The sequence below is a fragment of the Carcharodon carcharias genome, chromosome 28, assembly GCF_017639515.1.
Source record: "Carcharodon carcharias isolate sCarCar2 chromosome 28, sCarCar2.pri, whole genome shotgun sequence".
Taxonomy (NCBI): domain Eukaryota; kingdom Metazoa; phylum Chordata; class Chondrichthyes; order Lamniformes; family Lamnidae; genus Carcharodon; species Carcharodon carcharias.
In genome coordinates, this window is record NC_054494.1 from 6,741,534 (window position 1) to 6,767,045 (window position 25,512).

Sequence of the window (25,512 nt, forward strand, 5' to 3'; positions counted from 1 at the left end):
GCACATTGTTTCTATTTAAATAATCACCCAATCCCCTCTTGAATGCCTCAATTGAACCTGCCTCCACCACACTTCCAAGCAGCACATTCCAAACCCTAACTACTTGCTGCCTGAAAAAGATTTTTCTTACCTCACATTTGTTTCTTTTGCAAAACTCTTTAAATCTGTCTCCTCTGGTTCTCAATCCGTGTACAAGTGGGAACAGTTTCTCCCTGTCTACTATGTCTAAATCCCTCATGATTTTGAAAACTTCTATCAAGTCTCCTCTTAGCCTTCTCCTCTCCAAGCAAAACAGTCCCAACTTCTCCAATCTTTCCTCATAACTGAAGTGTCTCATCCCTAGAACTAATTTCGTAAACCTCTTCTACACTCTGTCCAATGTGTTCAGATCCTTCCTATAATGTGGCAACTAAATCTGTACACAATACTCCAGCTGAGGTCTAACCAGTGTTCTATATAAGTTCATCAAAGCCTCCCTGCTCTTGCACTCTATGCCCCTATTAATGAAGCCTAGCATACCTACGCTTTAGTAACAGCTCTCTCTACCTGTCCTGCCACTTTAATGACTTATGTACATAGACACCCAGGTCTCTCTGCTCCTTTAGGATAGTATCCTTTATTTTATACTGTCTCTCCATGTTCTTTGTACCAAAGTGTATCACCTCACACTTCTCCGCATTGAACCTCATCTGCTACCTATCTGCCCACTCCACCAATGTGTCAGTGTCTTTTTGAAGTTCTACACTGTCCTCCTCACAGTTTACAATTCTCCCAAGTTTTGTGTCATCTGCAAACTTTGAAATTGTCCCCTGCACACCAAGATCTAAATCATTTATATATATCAGGAAAAGCAAGGGTCCCAATACCGACCCCTGGGGAACTCCACTACAAACCTTCTTCCAGCCCAAAAATACCTGTTAACCATTACTCTCTGTTTCTTATCCCTCAGCCAATTTTGTATCCATGTTGTTACTGTCTGTTCTATTCCATGACCTGTAACTTTCCTCACAAGTCTATTGTGTGGCGCTGTATCTAACACCTTTTGGAAGTCCATATCCACCACATCAACGGCTTTGCCCTCATCCACCATCTCTGTTACCTCTTCAAAAAACTCCAGCAAGTTAGTTACAAATGATTTTCCTTCAACAAATCCATGCTGACTCTTCCCAATCAATCCACATTTTTCCATGTGGCTATTAATTCTATCCTGAATGATTTCTAGAAGTTTCCCTACCACCAAAGTTAAACTGACTGATCTGTACTTAGAGGGCAGATCTTTCTAACCTTTTTTGAATGTATGACTGACCAGAAAGCTCTCTCACTGCCTGCCATCAGGTATATTGGAAGGATTCACAGGCTAATAATCAACCTGCTTGACCACATTATGAACACATCTTCCCTGGACATCAACTCCTGAAGTGGGATTTGAACCTGGGGCTTCTGGGCCAGAGGTAGGAGCTACCCCTATGCCACAGAACACATCAGAACACAGAACACATCAGAACACAGAACACATCAGAACACAGAACACATCAGAACTCCATCAGAACACAGCCTGTGATAGGAAAAGCTGGAAGCAAGGGAAACCTCACTTCCAATATCACTGAGACGCAAGGCTCACTAAAAACATATTTTCCAAGTATTGTTTGCGAAAAGGCCATTACGATGACAATTTGCAAACATGAAGCTATCTTTTCTAAGTGGAGAATTCACCCAGTCTAGAGGCTGCTACCAAGTAGAGCAATCTCACACAGGCAAAGACTCCTATCTCCTGGGGCAGGATCTAAGCATTTGTAAAGAGATTGAATGACTGACTGAGGAAGCAGATTTGTGACCTCCATCTCTGTTAGTGGAATCTTTAGCATTTGTGTACAGCAACGCCCAGATCAAAGTACAGAATAGCAGAGCAAGGAACCAACACAACTAATTCATTCAGAACATTCAGCACTGTTGTCACCTCTAAGCAATGAAGCTTCATTACTGGGCGTGCACGAAAGGCAGGAATCCAACGTGAATAGTTGGCATGCAGGGAGATAGCGATTCCCAGGATGCAAACTGAAGAAGCCAAGAAACACCAATGAGCTGAGCTACACAATACTGGGCAGATTTTCACTCCCAATGTGTATCCCGAGTCAGTATGTTTCCCTGCGCAGCACACCTGCCTCACCAAAAATGGCTCCTAATGGCGTAATTTCCACTCTGGGGTGGGCAGGGTGTGCCAGTAGGGGATGGGAGTCCTGGGCACAGATCTGATGCAGCCACAGGGGTGCTGAGTGCCGAAGCAGCCTGTTAAAAGGCCTGTTTTGGTTCTCCTCATCTTCGTCCCAGTTATTTTGTTAAATATTAGGCCCTCTGGCCCTCACCACTCACTCCCCCCCACTCATTGCCCATCCATGTCTCTCACACACCACCATGAACCATACCCTCAATGCCAATCTATGCCCCCAACCACCTCCATAGCCCCTCATACCCTCCATGCCAATCCATGTTCCCTACCCACTCCCATCCACCCCCTCCCCATGGCTTCTTATAGCCTCCATGGCAATTTAATTCCAACTTTATGCCAACTCATGCCCTCCACCTTATGCCCTTCATGCCATCTCACCCAGTATCCACCATGGGGGCAGATCTCAGGAGCCATGTTGAGATGAAATAAAGATCTAATATTGATTTTAGCTTACAGTTTCTTTAAAAAATCCATTTAAGTATTGCTGAAAAAAGAGACCTATCAAAGCTTTTCATCTTGCACTCACCAAGGCACTCGCAATAATTCCAACATAAGGGGAAACAACAACTTATGTTGTATGTGAAAAGAGTGTTAATTGGTTGGAAAGTGGACTCTGATTGGTAGAGGCGTTGCCATGGAGAATGCACCAGTGATGACTGATGGTTAACTGCAATGCATTGTTTGAAATTTAAACCAGGCAGCTTGACCCTGATTGGTCAAGCCATTGCCCTGAGGAATGAACCAGCGAATGGCTGTCAATTGTTTTGTTTAGCTGAAACAGGCGCAATGTGTGTACATGTTCTTTCTGCCTGCAGAGACCAGGGCCCTGAGTATTAATATATGTAACTTCCAGTATACACACATGCACTATACTGTGAGCCCAACTGATAATCTTAAATTGGCTGTTAGTGTAATTCTTAGCATACTGAGGATTATTTAGCAAATGTTGTCCAATCATGGAATCATTTCTAATATTGGACACTCTGTTTTGAGTTTTGCAAGCAGGGGCTGGTTGGGTTTGGTCTGTACCCTGCCCATTGCGAACAGTGGCTGGGACATGCTGTTTGATACAATCCGCCGGTGTTTGGGAAATACGGCCTACATAACTAGCATCGCACTGGCACTGAAATTCACACACCACATTACTCATTTGTGTGATAGGCAGAACATCTTTTTGGCTTAACAGCAACATCCTGTTAGTGGCAAATACCACTCATGTTGCTACTGCATAATAGCAACACAATGATGGAAACAAATGCAATATTACCAAGTTCGCTGGCACCATGATAATTGATGGGAATGTGAGTGATGAGGAGGGTATTAAGAGGCTTCAAGGTGATTTAGACAAGTTGAGTGAGTGGGTAAATACATGGCAGATGCGGTATAATTTGGATAAGTGTGAAGTTATCCATTTCAGTAGGAAAACAGAATGGCAGAGTATTATTTAAATGGTGATAGATTGGGAAATGTTGATGTTCAAAGGGACCTGGGTGTCCTTGTACACCAATCACTGAAAGCAAGCATGCAGGGTCAGCAAGCAGTTAAGAAGGTAAATGGTATGTTGGCCTTCATTGCGAGAGGACTTGAGTACAGGAGCAAGGATGTCTTACTGCAGCTGTACAGGGTCTTGGTGAGACCACACCTGGAGTATTGTGTGCAGCTTTGGTCTCCTTACCTAAGAAAGGATACACTTGCCATAGAGGGAGCGCAGTGAAGGTTCACCAGACTGATTTCTGGGATGGCAGGATTGTTGTATGAGGAGAGATTGGGCCGAGTAGACCTGTATTCACTGGAGTTTAGAAGAATGAGAGGGGATCTCATTGAAATGTATAAAATTCTGACAGGGATGGACAGACTGGATACAGGGATGATGTTTCCTCTGGCTGGGGGAGTCTAGAACAAGGGTCACAGTCTCAGGATACGGAGTAGACCATTTAGGACTGAGATGAGGAGAAACTTCTTCACTCAGAGGGTGGTGAACCTGTGGAATTCTCTACTGCAGAGGCTGTGGAGGGCAAGTCACTGAATATGTTTAAGAAGGAAATAGATAGATTTCTAGACTCTAAAAGCAGCAAGAGGTCTGGGGAGAGGGTGGGAGTACAGCATTGAGATAGAGGATCAGCAATGATCATATTGAATGGCAGAGCAGGCTCGAAGGGCTGAATGACCTACTCCTGTTTCTATTTTCTATGTTTTTATGTAACAGATTTTTTCAACTCTCACTGTCACAGTCAGGCTGCTTTTTAATTTTTAAAGACCTGTGGATATAAATAACTTGACAGTTTGACAGTTCTGCAGACCTTGTCCAAGGGCATTTATGTCTCTTGCATAAATCTGTGACTCCCACACTGGGGGTTAAGGCACTTGCTGCATCAAAAATGGGTTCTATTTGAACTCAGCATTGGGTTTAAATTTCGCTGCTGAGTTCTGGTTTCTTGGCTGTGTGAATCACACCCCTATCGCTGGAAATGGGATGTGGAGAATGGGGCAGGACTTCCTAGAACGGGTCCTGTCCGCCATTTTTAAAGGTCAGAGAGTCTCCAGGACTCTACGAAAACCTGGCCCTACAATAACATCTCATAGAAAAACCCACCACTAATTATTTAATCATAATGGTAATTACAGTTAACGGCAATTATGATCATCTCGATGGGCCGAGTGGCCTGCTTGTGTGCCGTAAATGAATCTAACTTTGGGGTCACTTCTGGATGTGTGGCTGTCAGCAATAGCTCCAGCTCCAGTAACAGCTGGAGGTTTTTAGACTGAGGTTCAAATCCCACCCAAGGGATCTGTGCACAAAATCTAGGCAGAAACTCTGCAAAGCTCTTTAGACGGCACCTTCCAATCCCACAACCTCTACCATCTAGAAGGACAAGGGCAGCAGACACATGGGAACACCACCACGTGGAAGTTCCCCTCTAAGTCACTCACCATCCTGACTTGTTCCTTCACTGTCGCTGGGTCAAAACCCTGGAACTCCCTTCCTAACAGCACTGTGGATGTACCTACACCACATGGACTGCAGCAGTTCAAGAAGGCAGCTCACCACCACCTTCTCAAGGGGCAATTAGGGATGGGCAATAAATGCCGGTTGGCTGTCGTGCTTTTGCAACTGTGACTACACTTCATGGATTGGCTGCAAAGCACCTTGGGACATGATGAGGTGATGAAGGTCGCTTAATGTGTGAACTGGCAGTGAGGACAGTCACTCCTGCAACTTTAATAACCAGTTGCTGATGCACAGGGCAAGTCAGTGGCCAGAACAAATTAGAAGTCAAAAACTCAGCAGGTCTAACAGCATCTGTGGGGGAGAAAAACAGGCTTAGCGCTCCGAGTCTGTATGACTCTCCTTAAAGCTCTGAAGGAGAGTCATACAGACTCAAAACGTTAACCCTGTTTCTCTCCCCACAGATGCTGTCAGACCTGCTGAGTTTTTCCAGCATTTTCTGTTTTTGTTTCAGATTTCCAGCATCGGCAGGATTTTGCTTTGATATTAGATGTCAACTCTCTCTCTGACCCCGAAGACAGATCGGCAGCTGTGGCAAAGATTTACAGAAGTATTTAACACAATTCTGGGCATCCAACAGGGCAGCTGCCAACTGTGGTATTACAGGCCAGGGCCCACATGTTACATTCCTGACTCAAGAGGGGAAGAGCCCTCCCTAGAGAGTGTTGTGGACAGTGCCACTGTGTGTGCCACTGATCAGCAGCTTCTTAACCCTGGCACTCAACCGATCAAGCAGGGCAAAGCCAAAACTTGCAGTTTTATAGCACCTTTCACATTTTTAGGATGTCCCGAAGCACATCGCAGCCAGTGAACTGCTTTCTGAAGAAGCCATTTAGTGGGGCGTCTGATGAACTACTTGCCCTGGGATGCTGATGAGGCACAGTCAGGAATAAACCAAGGGGGCAGGATTTTCCAGTGGTCAGGCGGGCTTGGCAGGAACAAGCGGGAGCAGCCGATTTCACGCTGGCTGACTGATTAACGGTGGGCCAGCATGAATCGCGCGCTGCAGCGCCCAGCGCTGCCAGGTTGGGGGTGGGGGGGGGGGTGCGGAAGGAACCTGAGCACTGAAGTTCTCGCACGCGTGCGCAGTAAAAGCTCCCAGGGGCACAGAGCTGCCTCAGACAGCTGAAGCATTTTGTCTATAAAAATTAGGATTTTTAAAATAACAAAAACGTCTCGCCTCAGAGCGCAAAAAGTTTTTTTTTAATCACTGGTCGAAACCTCATCCCACCCGCAGAATAGGTTTTGCCAAAAATGCAAAGGCCACTTGGCCTTTTCGCCAGCCTGCCAACTGAATGGTTGGGCGGGCAGCCAAAAATTCCTATCAATTAGTTGACTAAGGGCCTTAACAGAACAACTTAATTGTCAGCGGGCGCACTGCTGACTCTCACACGCGCCCACTGACCAAAATATTGCGCGAGTGCACAACGACCTCAGGACATCTGCCCGACATCATCACACATTATTTTACGCTCATTCGGGTCAGGCATGTACCCACCCAACAAGCCGAACATTCTGCCCCAGGGCAGAAAAGACTGCAGATCGGAGGGCGGGTATGTGTCTCCCTGCTCCAGTGAATCAATCCTTCCAATTCACTGGAAACCTGGCGATAATCTGTTATTGTTCCCCAGAGAAAGCAATAGGCATAATCCGTGTAACCAATGGAAATTCATGGGATCCATTAGGAACATACGAAACAGGGACAGGAGTAAGCCATTCGGCCCCTCGAGCCTGGGACTTTGGCACTGATTCGTTGGCAGTGAGGTCGCAAATCAGTAACAATCTGTCTCAGCAATACAATAAGAGGCAGATTTAGAGGTTTAACTAACAGCCTCGAGATGGAAACCATTACAGGAACCAAAGCACAGGCATAGAATGCAAACAGAGTTCATGCTGGCAAAGTGTCTCAAGATGCTGATTAAGCAGTTAACTGATCTCAGGACCAGCACCTGAAGCCACAGGTTTGTACACCAGGGACCACACACTCCAGGATGAAGGGACCAAATCTGCATCAAGTGTCAACAGCTCAGCCCCAAGTGGGGCTCAGATTTCTCACCCTCTGGCTGGTCCTCTCAGTTTCCTGGGCCTGGAGGTGGGTGTCATGCCCACGGCGCTGTTGTCTCATTGGCAAAAAGATCCGAAATCAGATCCCCCAGATTTGTCAACAGCTGGAGACCCCAGTGCATTTTGGGATCAAAACTTTTAACCTGCAGCTGTGTCCCAGATTCCAAGTAACAAATCTGTGCCCATCACAAAGACAAAATATTGGGATCATCCAACCCTATAAGCTCACATAGAGCATCCAGGGTATGGGGTGAGGAGGCGAGCGAGCCAGAGGATCCTGGGGTCAGGGTGGGGTCAGCCAGAGGACCCTGGGGTCGAGGGTGGGGTTAGCCAGAGGACCCTGGGGTCAGGAGAGGGTCAGCCAGTGGACCCTGGGGTCAAGGGTGGGGTTAGGTCAGCCAGAGGACCCTAGGGCCAAGGGTGGGGTGGGGTCAGCCAGAAGACCCTGGGGTCGGGGGAGGATCAACCAGGGGATCCCATGATCAGGGGAGGGTCAGCCAGGGGATCCCAGAATCTTCAGATTTCTATCAGCCTTATTTTCACTGGCTCCTGCCTCCAACCACTTTCAAAGTTTGAAAGATGCACATTCAGGAAATTATACAACATTCAGGTTTTAGGATCGGGGTCCCTGATAGTGCATCCCAACACAGGATATATTCAAAACCACTGCTTCTATATTGATGTGGGGAGGAGCCAAAGCGGTCAGTGACTGCACCCTGATCACTATCCAAGAACGGTGAATGGGAAATGATCAAACGGTGGTGGGACAGCTTGGATACAATGATAAAAACAAAAAAACTGCGGATGCTGGAAATCCAAAACAAAAACAGAATTACCTGGAAAAACTCAGCAGGTCCGGCAGCATCGGCGGAGAAGAAAAGAGTTGACGTTTCGAGTCCTCATGACCCTTCGACAGTTCTGTCGAAGGGTCATGAGGACTCGAAACGTCAACTCTTTTCTTCTCCGCCGATGCTGCCGGACCTGCTGAGTTTTTCCAGGTAATTCTGTTTTTGTTTTGGATACAATGGTCTTTATTGCTGGAACAGCTGGTGTCAACTGTCAAGATTGACCACTTCACTGTGATCAACAGATAAAATTCTATATAGCCAGCAAGTAGGATGTTATCCACTTTGGACCCAAGAAAGATCGGAGTACTTTCTAACTAATGAGAAGCTAGGAACAATTTGGTGCACAGAGATTTAGGGGGTCCAAGAATAAAAATCCCTAAAGGCCAGGGACAAAAAAATAATTAAAAATGCTAAAGCAGTTTGGCCTTTATCTGAAAAGGGCTGGAATACAAAAAGGAGGAAGTTATATTCCAGCTGTGCCGAGCTCTGGTTAGACTGCATCTGGAATCCTGCACTCAGTTCTGGGCACCTCACCTCAGGAAGGATATACTGAGCTCGGAGGGGATGCAGCACAGATTCACCCAGAATGATACCAGGGCTAAAAGGGTTAAAATATGAGAAACAGGTTGCACATACTAGGCTTGTATTCCCTAGAGTAATCCCATGATCAAGTTGAGGTGCTTTAGGGTTTGATTGGGGAAATAGAGAGAAAGGATTTCCTCTGCTGGGGGAAGCCCAGAACAAGGGCTTGAACTGGGTGTCTTGCTCAGGCATTTCAGGGCAGTTAAGAGTCAACCACATTGCTGTGGGTCTGGAGTCACGTGTAGGCCAGACCAGGTAAGGATGGCAGAATTCCTTCCCTAAAGGACATTGGTGAACCCAATGGGTTTTTACAACAATTGACAAATAGTTTCATGGTCATTATTACCGAGACTATTACTGAGGGTCTGGCTGACCCTCCCCTGACCCCAGGACTCTCTGGCTGAACCCACCCCACCTGTAACCCAATGATCAAAAACAGAAACATAAATATCTGGAAAAACTCAGCAGGTCTGGCAGCATCGGCGCAGGAGAGCACAGTTGACGTTTCGAGTCCTCATGACCCTTCAACAGAACTAACTAAAAATAGGAAAGGAGTGAAATATAAGCTGGTTTAAGGTGGGGGGGGAGGGGGGAGTTGTTGGGACAAGCAGTCAGTGATAGGTGGAGATAACCAAAAGATGTCACAGACAAAAGAACAAAGCGGTGTTGAAGGTGGTGATATTATATTATTGTCTGTAATAATATCACCACCTTCAACACCTCTTTGTTCTTTTGTCTGTGATATCTTTTGGTTATCTCCACCTTTTATTGGCTGCTGGTCCCAACAAAGCCGCCCCCCCCCCCACCCTTAAACCAGCTTATATTTCACCCCTTTCCTATTTTTACTTAGTTCTGTTGAAGGGTCATGAGGACTCGAAACGTCAACTCTTTTCTTCTCCGCTGATGCTGCCAGACCTGCTGAGTTTTTCCAGGTAATTCTGTTTCTGTTTTTGTTCTGGATTTCCAGCATCCACAGTTCTTTGCTTTTATCTTAACCCCAGGGTCCTCTGGCTGACCCTCCCCTGACCCCAGGATCCCCTGGCTCGCTCCCCTCCTCACCCCATTTCCTGGATGTTCCAGGTGACCTTATAGGGCTGGATTTTGTCCTTGTGATGGGCACAAATTTGTTTCTTGGAATCCGGGGCCACAGCTGCAGATTAAAAGCTGTGATCCCATTTTAAATTCCACATTTATTAACCAAATTTAAATTCCACCAGCTGCCGTGGGTGGGGTTTGAACCCACGTCACCACAGCATATGTTTGGGCTTCTGGGTCACTAGTCCAATGACACTAACACTACACCACCATCACCCTCAAAAATTGAAACATTCAAAACCGAGGGTGATTTAATTTTTGTTCAACAAGGGTATCCAGGGTTACAGAACAAAGCGGGTCATTTATGTTAAAATACAACAGCTACGGCCTAATGACCGGTGGAACCATGTGAACAGCTACTCCCGTGCTCCTGCTCTCCCCCACACAGCTACTCCTGTGCTCCTGCTCTCCCCCACACCCACCCCAACTGCTAACTCAAACAGGCAGGGACTTGCAAGGACAGCAAGCTGAAATGCGAGAGATCTGCCAAAGGAAGGTACGATGGGAAACTTGTGAGGGGTTTAAAAACTAAAGTTTTTACAACTACAATAGGGAGAAAAGGGCAGGTAAAAGTTACATGCTCCCTTTAAAAGCAGATGTGGATAATATTGCAAAATGTTAATAAGGAAATGGCAGATGTGTTGAATAATTACTGTCAGTTTTCACACTAGGGGGAGAGGATTGTACACCTGAAGTTAGAGGGAAATGATTAATGAATCATGAACTGGAGCACACTCAAGTTAACACAAGTAAGAAATCAGTATATAAGAAATATAATGGCTCTAAAGACTGACAAATCCCCAGGATCTGATAGTTTGAAAAGCAATAGCTGAGGAAATTGCAGCTGCTTGAGCCATAATCTTCCAAACTGCCTGGCAGCAACTGTGAAGAGAAACAGGGTTAATGTTTCAGGTCAATGAGCTTTCCTAAGATCAGTTCTGACAAAGGGTCATCAACCTGAAAAGTTCACTCTGCTTCTCTCCCCATAGCAGCTGCCTGACCTGCTGAGGATTTTCAGCATTTCCTGGTCTTATTCCTGACCTCCAGCTTCCGCAGTATTTTGTGAAGCTCTCTCGGTTTGGAATTGTCCCTCTAGGTTGCAAAATTGCAAACGTAACGATGGGCTGGAGTTTTCCGGTCAGCGAGCGGGGTCAGGCCCGACACGCCGATGTGTAAAATGATGCACGATGATGTTGGACCTGTGTCCCGGTGCCATCGCGATAGCTCGTTTGACCGGCGCATGCCAGAGTCAGTCGCGCGCCCACTGAAATGTAAACAGCCTATTAAGGCCATTAAGGAAGCAATTATTGTCATTAGTAACACTGCCCGTCCAACCTTAAAGTTGTCGGGACAGGCGAAGAGCTCAAGCGGCCTTCACATTTTTCAGGAAACCTCATCCACGGGCGGGATGAGGTTTCCTGAAGCTTTTATTAAATAAATAAATTTTCAGAAACATAAGAACATGTCCCAATTCATGAAGAGACATGTTTAAATCAATTTTTAGATCATTTATTCAATTATTTTACTATCCATTCAATCTCCCTGAGGCGGCTCCGTGCCTCGGGGAGATGGTTGCACTCTCTCCCGCACATGCGCGAGAGCGCTGGCCCTGACTCTCCCTCCTCACCCCCCGCCCCCCCCGCACAGGTAACACTGAGAGCTACCGGCCGTGTATTACGCTGGGTGAGCCTTAGTTGGCCTACCCGTGTAAAAAGGCGGCACAGAGCCAACTGCAGGCGACAATTCTGCTCCGCGCCCGCCCCCACCCAATCCCACCAAGCTCGCCCGCCATAGCAAAAATCCTGGCCGATATAACAACAAAGGTGCAAGAAAAAACACAGGAAATTACAAACCTTTTAGTCAAATATATTGTGGGAAAGTTATTGGAATGTTCAACTGAGCACTTAGAGAAATCTGAGATGATGAGAGAGAGAGAGAGACAGCCAATATTGATTTCTAAAGGCTGGGTCATATCTTCCCCCACCTCCACGTACCATACCCCCAGAGGCACATATGGGCTTCCATTGGATTGGTCCATGATTATGCTTGACAAAGTACTGCAGTGGTTTGCCATTGCTTTCTGCAGTACAGCTGACCAGGAGACTCTCTTGCTCTTACCACCTGCCATCAGGTGTATTTGAAGGATCTACAGACTGATAATCAACTTGTTTGACCACATTACAAATTCAGCTTCCATGACTATCAAGTCCTGAGGGGACTTGAACCCAAAGCTTCTGGCCCAGACATAGGAACACTACCCCTGCGCCACCTCCAACCAGCCTAACTGAATCTTTAGAGGAAGTGACTAAAGTAGTAGATTGGGGAATGTCTATGGATGTAGTTTAAATGGACTTCAAGGAGGCATTCAAGGTTCCACAGGCACCTAGTTAGGAGACTGATTAGATGGTAGAAGACAGATACTAGGGATAATATGGGTAGGTACTCAAATTAGGAGAACGTGATCTGTGGTGCCCGACATGGATTGTACTGAGGCCTCACCAATTCCTGATATTTATTAATATCCTAGATAAGACGATAGAGAGTCATATATCTAGGCCTGCAAAGATTGATGGGTGAATAAGTAGTTTGGACACCAGTATAAAATTATTAAGAGATGGTGCTAGATTAAGTGAGTAGGTGGAATTATGGGAGATAGATTTCAACACAGGTCAGGCTGAAGTTATCTAATTGGACCGAGGAAGATAGATTTATTTAAATGGTGAAAAACTAAGAACAGCGTAACTTGTGATGAATTTGAAAGTCCAGGTACACAGATCACTACAATGTTGGGGTTGGGTACAATAAAAATCATAAAGGTGAAATGGGCATTCATTTTTATAACCAGAGGCTTGAATAGAAAGGGGAAATCTATGTACAAATCTGGCCCTTGCACCTTGGAACAGATACACTGACCTTCAAAAGAATGCAACACAGATGCAGTAAGTGCAACCAGGGCTCCGAGAGCTAGATTATATGGGGAAATAGCATAAACTAGGATGTTGTTCTTCCACAGAGAGCTGAACCTTGTTCTGCTATTCACACATTCTGCTTTCTTAACTTTATGTCACTATCAGCACCTTTTTCAGCCCTTACCACCACCATTAACACTTCCTTTGACTTTTTGTCCATGACATCTTTCTCTATCACTGACCTTCTATCCAGCTTCACCTGCTCCACCCCCTTTTAAACAGTATAAATTCCATCACATTTCTACTTCTCTCTAGCTCTGGAGAAGAGTCATTCGGACTCGAAACGTTAACTCTGTTTCTCTCTCCACAGGTGCTGTCAGGCCTGCTGAGTTTTCCCAGCATTTTCTGTTTTTATTTCAGGTTTCCAGCATCTGCAGTATTTTGCTTTTATGTTAATACATTTTTGCCTGACAAGGATATAAATGGAGCCAAACTAAGATGGAGTTAGGATAGAGATCAGCCACCATTTCATTGGATAGCAGAACAAGCTTAATAGGCTGAATGGCCTCCTTCTGTTCCTATGTATTTAGTTTCAGACATAAAAGCCCCTTACAGAGACATTTTCTCCTTCAATGCATTCACAGTGGCCCCCTCCTGAGCAAGATGAATATATAAATACCATCCTGGGCTCCTAACAGACAATTGGTTCATAATTACCACCAGGCCAGTGTCTAGCTCCCTCACCTCCACTCTAAGTGCCCAGCTCTACTTTATCTCCTTAGTGCTGGGGCCTCAGCTATTGACAATCCATATTGTTGATCTGGACTGTAGTCAAATTTACTGACAATACAAAGATGGGTAGGAAAGCAAGTTGTGAGGAGGCATTAAGAGTCTACAAAGAGATATGGGTAGTTTAATTGAGTGGGAAAAAAATTTGGCAGATGGAATCCAATGTGGGAAAATGTGACATTGTCCACTTTGGTGGAAAGAATAGAAAAGCAGATTATTTAAATGGAGAGAGCCTGCAGAATGTTGTGGTACAGAGGGATCCGGGTGTCCTTGTGCATGAATCACCGGAAGTTAACATTCAGATACAATAAGTAATTAGGAAGTAGAAATGAATGTTGACCTTTATTGCAAAGGAAAGGAATATATAAGTAGGGAAGTCTTGTTACAACTGTAACCAGGCATTGGTGAGACTGCAGCTAGAGTAGTGTACAGTGTTGGTCTCTTTACTTAAGGAGGGATGTACTTGTATTGGAAGCAGCTCAAAGGAGGTTAACTAGGCTGATTCCGGGGATGAAGGGCGTGTCTTATAAGGAAAGGTTAAGCAGGTTGGGCCTATGCTCATTGGGGTTTAGGAGAATGAGAGGTGATCTTATTGAAATGTATAAGATTGGGAGGAGACTTGTCAGGGTAGATGCTGAGAGGATGTTTCTCCATGTTGGGGAACCTGGAACAAGGGACACAGTTTCAAAGTAAGGGGTCTCCCATTTAAAAAGATGAGGAGCAGATTCTTCTCAGGGAGTCATTAATCTTTGGAACAAAAACAAAAATACCTGGAAAAACTCAGCAGGTCTGACAGCATCTGCGGAGAGGAACACAGTTAACGTTTTGAGTCCGAATGACTCTTCAACAGAACTAAGAAATATAGAAATGAGGTGGAATATAAGCTGGTTGAAGGGGGGTGGGACAGGTAGAGCTGGGTAGAGGGCCAGTGATAGGTGGAGGCAAAGAAGAGATCCATCTTTGGAATTCTCCTCCCAGAGAGCAGTGGAGCCTGATACATTCAAGGCTGAGTTAAGACAGGCTTTTTGATCGACAAGGGAGTGAAAGCTAGGGGCAGGCAGGACAGTGGCATTAAAGCCACAATCTGATCAGCCTTGATCTTACTGAGTGGAGCAGGTGCAAGGGGCCAGGGGCCCTACTACTTCTATTTCTGACGTTCCTGTACAGGGTCTAGTTTACTCCAAACAGCATGGGCAAATCCCACTTTCCAAGGTGCATGCAGCCAGCACAGAGCTCCTAAAAACCCAATCGATGTGAGTGGTGCGCAGAATGTGAATGTGAAGCAATATATAATAGAGCCGCTAACTGAAAAAAGACCAAAGTCCATCCGGTTCACTTTCTACCATCCTCAGTCCCAATGAGAATCGAGCTGTTGACTAATCAACATGAACATGACATGTGGGTAAGGAAAATTCCCGGTGGTAGAGAGCTTTGGGAAAGATCAGGCTGCAGTGTGGGGAGGAGGAGACTGTTGCCTACCTCCCTCTGGTATGTGCCTTTAAGAAGCAGGTCTGGAAAGCGAGGCAGAGGCTATTGCCGAGGTTCATCCCGAGCAGCTCTGTGACGGGGGAACCCTGTGCTCGAAGGGCTGTTCCCAGGGACGCACACCGAGACTGCTGGAGGCTCATCAACTCAGTGAAAGACAATCCTTGGTGCAAAGAGTTGTCCTCAACCGAGTGTTGCAGACCGGGGACATTCCAAGGTCCAGAACTACATACTGAGGGACACATTAAAGCTTGGAAAGACCACGCTGAGGCGCAGTGGGGAAGGGTCGCAGTCTAAAACCTTTCAGCCATAGTGCACCGAGGGGCTGGGACCCGTGTAGAACTTCACGGGCTGTATGCCTGACACTGAAATAAATATCACATGATTTGATATTGTACTGAGGTGCCTCAGAACGCAACATGAGCTGTGGAGAAAAGCTGAATCTTACTGCACTTTTCGTAATGTCTAATTTGAAATGTTCTTGCAGATATTTTATGAACGAAATATATTTTTTGAAAGAAAGATAGCGCTGCAGTCGCCTATCCCTCCTGATCGAGTTACACTCAGCGCACATCGGCCAGGGATTTCCATCCCCTGGGCAGACTGGTGGGCACCTGACCCGATCGGGTGTAAAATCGCGTGAGAGGACATCGGGCAAGCGCCCTGACCTCATCCCGCGCTCGTGCGATATTTCACTCGGCAGGTACGCGCAGAAATCGGAAGCGCGCCCGCCGACAATTAAGGGGGCAATTAAACCCATTAACGGCGCAATTGTGGCTGATTTTTCATGATCCCTCCAACCTTATGGTTGGGGGGCAGGCGAATCAGCCGGGCGGAGTTGGCAAGATTTCCCTTCTCAAATAAAATAAAAATACAAATCTATGGACAGCACCGTTACCATCTGATTGTGACGCTTGGGACGTTTTTTCCCCCTGATTTTCAAGGCTTTATTTCATGGTTTTCGGGTCTGCAGCTTGTGGAGGCAGCTGTCTGCCTTAAGGGAGCTTCATCTCAGCGCTAGCCCACGCCCACGGAAACCTCGTGGCCCGCTCTCCTCCCACCCCCACCCTGGCAGTACTGAGCTTCTCAGCGCGGGTTTCACGTTGGCCGGTAATTGGCCAGCCAGCATGAAATGGCAGTCGGGGGGCCAATCGCGGTCCACAGTCCATTTGCCGACTGCTCCTGAGCCCCACCGATTGTGCCTACCCACCGAGCTGAAATTTCAGGCCATCACATCTAAAGTTACTCAGATACTCTACAACAAAAGCGATGCTCTCGGAAATCAATCAGCTTATAAATCTGCATCTTAATGATTCCCCGGGAGGTGGCCTGTTCCACTCACTCACTGAAATATTGTTCAGTTTAGTTTTGAAGTGAAGGTTGCTTCCTCCGGTCCTAATACTCTGCACAAGGTGAAACAGCTCATCACAGTCCATTACCCAATCTCATTAGAATCCACAAAACAGCAGATATTTCCCCTCTCAACCTTTGCTTTATGGTGAGAATATTCTCTTTTACGAAATCATTTCTCATCCAATCCCTCCATCCCCACAATCATGTTGGACTCCCTTCTCTATCCTTCTGGCAGCTGCAATATCCTTCTCATACTGTGCTGACCACAACTATACACAGTATTAGTCCAAGTGTAGTCACACCAATAATTTATAAAGTGGCAGAATGACCTCATTATGTCAACTCAATACTAACCTTTACGGACATCCCAATATCTGAATTGCTTTACTCATTTTACCGGGCGTTTTTGGGATAGCTTCAATTTCTTGTCAATCACATTGACCCTGCTCCTACCACACATACAAGGATCACTGGGCTGGGTCCTGTCAACACTTCAAATAGAATCCCACAAAGAACATCCATGGAGTGCTTTCCTGTCCTCTCAAAGACTTCCCACACAAGGTTGTGGGCCCATCCCATCCTCCAACCAGGCCCACCTCCTCATCAAGGGAAACCTCAGGAATCAATAGAAAGATCCCATTGTCAGGCTCGACAATGGGAGCTTTTATCTCAGTCACATTTGTTGAAAACCCAACACATCTTTGTTGACTGGGGGTGGGGGGGGGGGGGGGGGGGGGGGGGGGGTTGGGGGTCGGGGTGGGGGGGGGTGGGGAGGCAGAGGGGAGCGAGATGGGCTAAGAGGTCACTCTGTATAAAGGAAACATTTGTAGAACAGAACAGATGTTTATGGGGGAACGCTTGACATTAAAAAGAGTCAAGTGTTTAAAACAAGATTTTCTTTAAAGTAGCTCTGAATCATTGTTAAAGGTAGTTTGTTTTCAGCCAGAGGTGTTAAAGAGGTGTATCAAACAGTCGTGGGAAGCTCCAGTTAACACCTACATTTACCCCTGGGCTGATCTTGCATATCTGCAAGCTTCCCTTAGAAGGCAAATTCTAATTAAAACTGCTCCTACTTTCTAACTCACTAGCTCCACAGTAAAGGACACACAGCAAGCAGGAACCATAAAGCTATGTTTGATCTTTCTCCTTGCTTTTGGAACACCTATTAAAAGTGCCGACCTATAAATTAAAAAAGGTTTCTCAGGCATCACAACCCCCGACACAGACAAACAACACTCACTCCCTCCTCTCCCAGCCTCCTCACCCTCATTCACAATGTCACTGAATATATTCCACACTGACAGCCCCAAACTCCTGTCTACCACCAACAGATCCAGGGTCAGACAGAGACACAGACGGTAATAAACCATCAGCATCTCTGCCCAGGCAACATACTAATGGCCAGGGGAGGGGCAGTCTCCCTGTACTGGCACAGATCCAACTAACATACAGGAATTACATAAGGACAAGCTTTAGGCTGATGCTTTTAAGGTTCTGACTGCTAAACTTTGCTGGTTAGAGTATCGAGAGATTAAGAGCAAATGCAGGTATTTGGAGTTGAGCTACAGATTGGTCATGATCTGACTGAATGGAAGAGGGGCTGAATGGCCACCTCCTTTTCCTGTGTTCCTGAGTGATATTTCACTATTAATTAGCTGGATTTGAAAGCCTTTCCCCCTTCCCCAGGATGGTTGGGAGCTGCAACATTTCAGTAACCGGGCCAGGGTTCATCACCTTTATGAACATCAACAGGCTGGTTAACCATGAAGGGCATCATAGACAAGCCAGGCCTTCACTTCCACACATTCGGGGCCAGGGGGGTGGAGGGTCAGGGAGAGCTGGTGATTCTTTTCTAACGCCACAGGTTTTATGGTCCTGTGGTGAGCTGATTCAGCACAGACAAGGGACTGAACCTGGAGCCTTCAGTGTCCCCGTGTTTGAACCTATTCAGGCAGCTAGAAGGCATGTAAGTGCCTGTCGGCCTATGTCTGTCTGTCTACTTGTGTGGGTGTCTATCTGCCTGTGTGTTCGTGTGTGTGTGCGTGTGTCTGTCTGTCTGTCTGTGTGTGTGTGTCTGTCTGTCTGCGTGTGTGCATGCATGTGTGTGCCTGTCAGCCTGTATGTGTCGGTCTGTCTGCCTGTGTGTGCCTGTGTCTGTCTGCCTATGTGTGTCTTGTCAGCCTATGTGTGTCTATCTGCCTGAGCGTCTTGTCTGTCTGCCTGTGTGTGCCTGTCTGCCTGTGTACCTGTCTGCCTGTGTGTGTCTTGTCTGTCTGCCTATGTGTGTCTGTCTATCTGCCTGAGTGTCTTGTCTGTCTGCCTGTGTGTACCTGCCTGCCTGTGTGTCTGTCTGCCTGCCTGTGTGCCTCTATGCTTGTCTGTGCACCTGTATGTCTGCCTGTGTGTGACAGTGTGTGTGTGACAGTGTTGGTGTGACAGAGTGTGTCACAGTATGTATGACAGTGTGTGTGTAACAGTGTGTGTGACAGTGTGTGTGATTGTGTGCAACAGTATGTGACAGTGTGTGTGTCAGTGTGTGACAATGTGTGTGTGTGTGTATGACATTGTGTGCGTAACGGTGTGTGTGAGTGTCTGTGAGTGTGTTTGACAGTGTGAGTGTGTGTGTGTGTGTGAGAGACAGTGTGTTTGCCAGTGTGTGTGACAGTGTTTGAGAGTGTGTGTAACTGTTTTCGTGTGTGCATGCGTGTAACAGTGTGTGTGGCATTGTGTGTGACAGTGTTTGTGACAGCGCGTGTGACAGCCCGTGTGACAGCGTGTGTGTGACAGTGTGGGGAGTGGGATGCTCCCGGGACCAGAGGCTTGTTTAGAACACAGTGTCTGAGCTGAGCACTGGGATTGGTGAAGGTCAGTCAGTCTGTACACCCAGTCTAATAGAGTGATCCCAAATTGTCCAATAAGGTTTCAATTCCAGTTCAAATTTTGCAATGGACAGGGGGCACAGACTAAATCTCTCCATCCTTCTCTCTGTCTCTCACTCTCCCTCTCTCTCTGCCTCATTCAACTCCCTTTCTTCTCTGTCCCTCTCACCCCCTCCCTCCCCCCCACCCCCCGTGTCTCCTTACACTCCCAGAGGGCAGTATAGAGCAGGCTGATTTTCTCCCAAGCACAAGGTGCCAAGTCAAGCTGCAACACTGCCACTGAGATCAGTTAATGCACCGGCTGGGGAATGCTCATTACCATGGCCCCTTTGATGTGCTTTATGACCATCCTGTTCATACCCATTAATGGGATTTTTCAGCGGAAACTTGCAAGTCAGCAAGTCAGTGAGGGGAAAAAATTAACTCATTCCTACATTGTTGTGTATCCACACAAATTGCTGAACAGAGGGGAGGCGGTGGGGTAGTGGCAATGCCAGAGGAACAAGGGTTCAAATCTCACCCTGGCAGGATTTGAGCTGATGGAATCTAAATTCAATTAATATATCAGGGATTGAAAGCTAGTCTCAGTAACGGTGAGCATGAAACCATTGTCGATTGTTGTAAAAATCCATCTGGTTCACTAATGTCCTTTAGGGAAGGAAATCTGCTGTCCTTACCTGGTCTGGCCTACATGTGACTCCAGACCCACAGCAATGTGGTTGACTCTTAACTGCCCTCTGAAATGGTCCAAGCAAGACACCCAGTTGTATTAATCTGCTAAAAAGCCTAAAAGGAATGAAACCGGACGGACCACCTGGCATTGACCTACGCACCGGAAACCACAATGGGAATCTCAGCCCTGTCGACTCTGCAAAGTCCTCTTGACTAACATCTGGGGGCTAGTGCCAAAATTGGGAGAGCTGTCTCACAGACTAGTCAAGCAACAGCCTGACATAGTGATGCTTATGGAATTATACCTTACAGATAATGTCCCAGACACCACCATCACCATCCCTGGGTATGTCCTGTACCACCAGCAGGACAGGTCCAGCAGAGGTGGTAACACAGTGGTATACAGTCAGGAGGGAGTTGCCCTGGGAGTCCTCAACATCGACTCTGGATCCCAGGAAGTCTCATGTCATCAGGTCAAACATGGGCAAGGAAACCTCCAGCTGATGACCACATACCGCCCTCCCTCAGCTGATGAATCCGTGCTCCTCCATGTTGAACATCACTTGGAGGAAGCACTGAGGGTGGCAAGGGTGCAGAATGTACTCTGGGTGGGGAACTTCAATGTCCATCACCAAGAGTGGCTCGGTAGCACCACTACTGACCAAGCTGGCCGAGTCCTAAATGACATAGCTGCTAGACTGGGTCTGCGACAGGTGGTGAGGGAACCAACAAGAGGGAAAAACATACTTTTACTCATCCTCACCAACCTGCCTGCTGCAGATGCATCTGTCCATGACAGTATCAGTAGGAGTAACCAACGCACAGTTGTTGTGGAGACGAAGTCCCGACTTCACATTGAGGATACCCTCCATCATGTTGTGTGGCACTACCACCGTGCTAAATGGGATAGATTTCAAACAGATCTAACAATAATATAGACAGGAGGGGTGGCATTGAGGAATTTCATTCCACTCCCGAGTGTGTTATTAAGAGAAAACCTGGTGGAATGTCCTCTCCTGGGGTTAAACAAGTTGGGCTGATATCCTAATACAGTGAATTTTTACATTGTCCGGATGTGGTTAGATTCATCCTTCTGCATTCATGGTCAGTTAACAAATGTAAACACTGATTTTTTGGGGGGTGGGGGCTGCTGGGCTTGGGGGCATACAGAACGAAACAGTAGAAGCTGCAGAAACTCTCCTTCCAACTGAAATGGTTAAGGCGAGATTTAATCGAGGCACTGAATGTGCTGAGGGATTATGGCCCGTTAAATAAGAATTAACCAAAGGGGACACAGATTTCAGAAATTTGTCAAAAAAACCAATCCAGGAGGTGGCTGGAGAGATTTTCTTGATTCAGCGCACCATGATCCAGGAGTCTTCTGTTGGAAAAGATGCTGGAAGCAGATTCACAGTAACTTTTAAAAAGGAATTGGATAAATACTTGGAAAAGGAAACTTTACAGTGCTGTGGGGAAATGGAGGGCAGCGTGACTAATTGGAAAGCTCTTTCAAAGGGCTGGTATTGGCACAATAGGCTGAATGACCTCCTGTGGTACTGTGCGCCCCTCATGAGCACCTCTTTTAAATCCCCTCTGAACCTGCTCTGCTCCAAGGAGAACAATCCCAGCTTCTCCAGTCTGTCCGGATGCCCCTCTCTGGTACCATTCGAGCCAATGACCTCTGCAGCCTCTCTAAAGTGTCCCACAAGGCTGGTGGCCAGAAATCTCCAGCTGAGACCTAACAGTGATTTCTAACCATTTAGCACAACTTTTGTAGAGTACTCTCTCTCTCTCTGTTTACAAATCCAAAGATCTTGCAGTCTTTTTAACACCATCTCAAACTGTGCTGTCTCCATCAAATACTGTATGATTCCAAGCCAGTTTTAAGCATTGAAACTCAATGAAATGCAAACTGTACAGCAGCTAAACACAGTCCACTAAGCCGCAATCAGCTGAGGAAGGCTCATACAGACTCGAAACATTAACTCTGCTTCTGTCTCCACAGATGCTGCCAGACCCTGCTGAGTTTTTCCAGCATTTACTGTTTATATTTCAGATTTCCAGCATCCGCAGTATTTTGCTTTCAAGTTCCAATCATTAGCGTCCAGTGTGTTCACCATTCATTCATCAACTGTGTCAGAGAGCGTCCTGGCTAGTCAAACAGAATGGGAGGGAGGGGTTAATGCGAGCAGAGTGTGTTTAAACGTGGTGAATCAACCTAAATGAACCTAACAAAATAACATTACAGAGAAGCACTAGTACAGTCACACTGGGATACACAAACAGTGATTCCACATCCGTCAGATAGACTGAGGGACACACACAGTAACAGTAATGCTGTAAAATGCAGAGATACTGAAATACATTGAACGAGGTGATAATAACACAAATCACCTTCATTGACACAGACTCACACTGTCAGCCCGGGTGTCTGGGACATTAAAGACAAAAGGCAAACTCATCCTTTCAAATAGCAAACCCAACAACAACATTATTTCCAAAACTTCTTTCCAACTCCGCACTGAGATGATTTGTTCTGATGTTTCTCGAATGACTGCAGACTGGGGAGGATGTGGCTCTGGTTTTATTGCCGGGAAGGGGGTGTGAAGGAGCGGGGAGAGTGCGGTCACTGCACCGGGAGACTGGACTCTCCGGGCCGGCACATGGGGGCAGCGGAGCCCGGGCACAGAGGCTGAAACTGGGGCAAACATAGGGGATCCCAGACCGGGGAAGATCCCAGAGCCCGGGGGAGGATCCCAGACCGGGGAAGATCCCAGAGCCCCGGGGAGGATCCCAGACCGGGGGGATCCCAGAGCCCGAGGGAGGATCCCAGACCGGGGAGGATCCCAGAGCCCTGGTGGATCACTGACCTGGGGGGATCTCAGAACCCCGGAGGGGGATCCTAGAGCCTCGGGGAGATCCCAGAGCCGATCCCCTGCCCCTATCCCTGATCCCTTCACTCACCGGCTTTACAGGGATCCTTGTAGTCGATCTGATCCAGAGTGTCCGTCCAAGAAGTGGATCCGAGCTCCCGGCAGCAAAGGAGAGCGAAAATCAACCGGAGAATCATTGTCAACCCGATTGGGGGGGGGGGGGGACACACTGGATCCCGGGGGGAAGAGAGAGTAGATCCCTGGGGTGGGGTGAGGAGGAGAGTGGGTTCCTGGGGAAGGGGGGGAGGTGAAGAGAGGAGAGTGGATCCCTGGGGGTGGAGAGGAGAGAGTGGATCCCGGGGGGTGGGTGGGGAGAGGAAGAGTGGATCCCGGGGATGAGGAGAGACTGGATCCCGGGGGGGGTTGGAGAGGAGAGAGTGGATCCCTGGGGGGGGGTGGAGAGGAGAGAGTGGATCCCTGGGGGGGGTGGAGAGGAGAGAGTGGATCCCTGGGGGGGTGGAGAGGAGAGAGTGGATCCCGGGGGGGGGTTGGAGAGGAGAGAGTGGATCCCTGGGGGGGGGGGAGGGAGAGGGGGAAGAGAAGAGAGTGGATCCCGGGGGTAGAGAGAGTGGAGCCCGGGAGGAGTTGCAGCCGGAGCCGCTCTCTGATCCTCTCTGATCCGCTCAGTCCCGGGTCGGTCCCGGTCAATGAGCCGCTTCACCCGCCCCCCTGTCAATCACAGAGCGGCTGCACCAATCAGCGGCCGGGACTATCCCGGTCCCTCACTCACACATCGCCCCAAATGCAGATCCAGGGAGCTCTCCGCCTCCTGACTGCTCCCAGCTCGGGCGGATTTGCGCCACTGTCGCGTCGAGTCTGCCCCCGTCTCCCCGGACACGGCTTTACAGCGAATCTGGAAACACACTGACCCAGGGAGGGAGGGATAACAAAATAATCCTGGCCAAATCGCCCCGTGTGTCAGGTGCAGTCTCTTACTAACCCCACAAAATACTGAGCCTGATACTAATGTGAGTCTCGGAAACCTTTTACAGAAACATAAATCACGGCCAAATTTGCCGGTCTGGGTTCTTACGTATTCCACTCCAAAAAGAGGGAACATTTTCCTCCCATTAATGTGATGATTGTGCCCAGTGTGTGGGGTCAGTGGAAGGTCCGCGACAGGTATCAAAGATCAATTAACAGGACATTCCCAAACTGGACATACAGGACCAATGACAGGAAGTTCCAATATTTCCCCAGTATAAATTGATCAGCTACCCATGATTTAACAGGAATTTTAAAACAAAGAAGTACTAGTCTGAGAATTCTCGGACACGTCCTGGGGTAGAATTGATACCACACAATATCCAGATAACACACTCCACAAATAACCCACTTCGCAGATAACCCACTCCACAGATAACCCACTTCGCAGATAACCCACTTCGCAGATAACCCACTTCGCAGATAACCCACTTCGCAAATAACCCACTTTGCAGATAATCCACTTTGCGAATAATCCACTTTGCGAATAACCCACTTTGCGAATAACCCACTTTGCGAATAACCCACTTCGTGAATAACCCACTTCGCAGATAACCCACTTGCAGATAACCCTCTTCACTGATAAACCACTTTGCGAATAACCCACTTCACAGATAACCCACTTCGCAGATAACCCCACTTCGCGAATAACCTACTTCGCAAATAACCCACTTTGCAGATAACCCATTTCGCAGATAACCCCACTTCGCGAATAACCCATTTCACGAATAACCCATTTCACGAATAACCCACTTCGCAAATAACCCACTTCGCAGATAACCCCACTTCACGAATAACCCACTTTGCAGATAACCCACTTTGCAGATAACCCACTTCGCAAATAACCCACTTCGCAGATAACCCCACTTCGCGAATAACCAACTTCACAAATAACCCACTTTGCAGATAACCCACTTCGCAAATAACCCACTTCGCAGATAACCCCACTTCGCGAATAACCCACTTCACGAATAACCCACTTCGCAAATAACCCACTTCGCAGATAACCCCACTTCACAGATAACCCTCTTCACTGATAACCCACTTTGCGAATAACCCACTTCACAGATAACCCACTTCGCAGATAACCCCACTTCGCGAATAACCTACTTCGCAAATAACCCACTTTGCAGATAACCCACTTTGCAGATAACCCACTTTGCAGATAACCCATTTCGCAGATAACCCCACTTCGCGAATAACCCACTTCACGAATAACCCACTTCGCAAATAACCCACTTCGCAGATAACCCCACTTCACGAATAACCCACTTTGCAGATAACCCACTTTGCAGATAACCCACTTCGCAGATAACCCACTTCGCAGATAACCCCACTTCGCGAATAACCAACTTCACAAATAACCCACTTTGCAGATAACCCACTTCGCAAATAACCCACTTCGCAGATAACCCACTTCGCAAATAACCCACTTCGCAGATAACCCCACTTCGCGAATAACCTACTTCGCAAATAACCCACTTTGCAGATAACCCACTTTGCAGATAACCCACTTTGCAGATAACCCACTTTGCAGATAACCCACTTCACAAATAACCCACTTCGCAGATAACCCCACTTCACGAATAACCCACTTTGCAGATAACCCACTTTGCAGATAACCCACTTTGCAGATAACCCACTTCGCAAATAACCCACTTCGCAGATAACCCCACTTCGCGAAT

The 25,512-nt window shown here is 47.2% G+C and overlaps 1 protein-coding gene across 1 annotated transcript in view; it reads right to left on the reverse strand.

The window, feature by feature from the left end:
• Positions 1–22,980, reverse strand: part of LOC121270718 (tolloid-like protein 2) — a 689,999-nt gene extending 667,019 nt beyond the window's left edge. The window contains exon 1 of the mRNA XM_041176081.1: positions 22,875–22,980. Coding sequence (XP_041032015.1) covers positions 22,875–22,980 — 106 coding nt within the window. The remainder of the gene's footprint in view (positions 1–22,874) is intronic.
• Between the last annotated feature and the right edge of the window lie 2,532 nt (positions 22,981–25,512).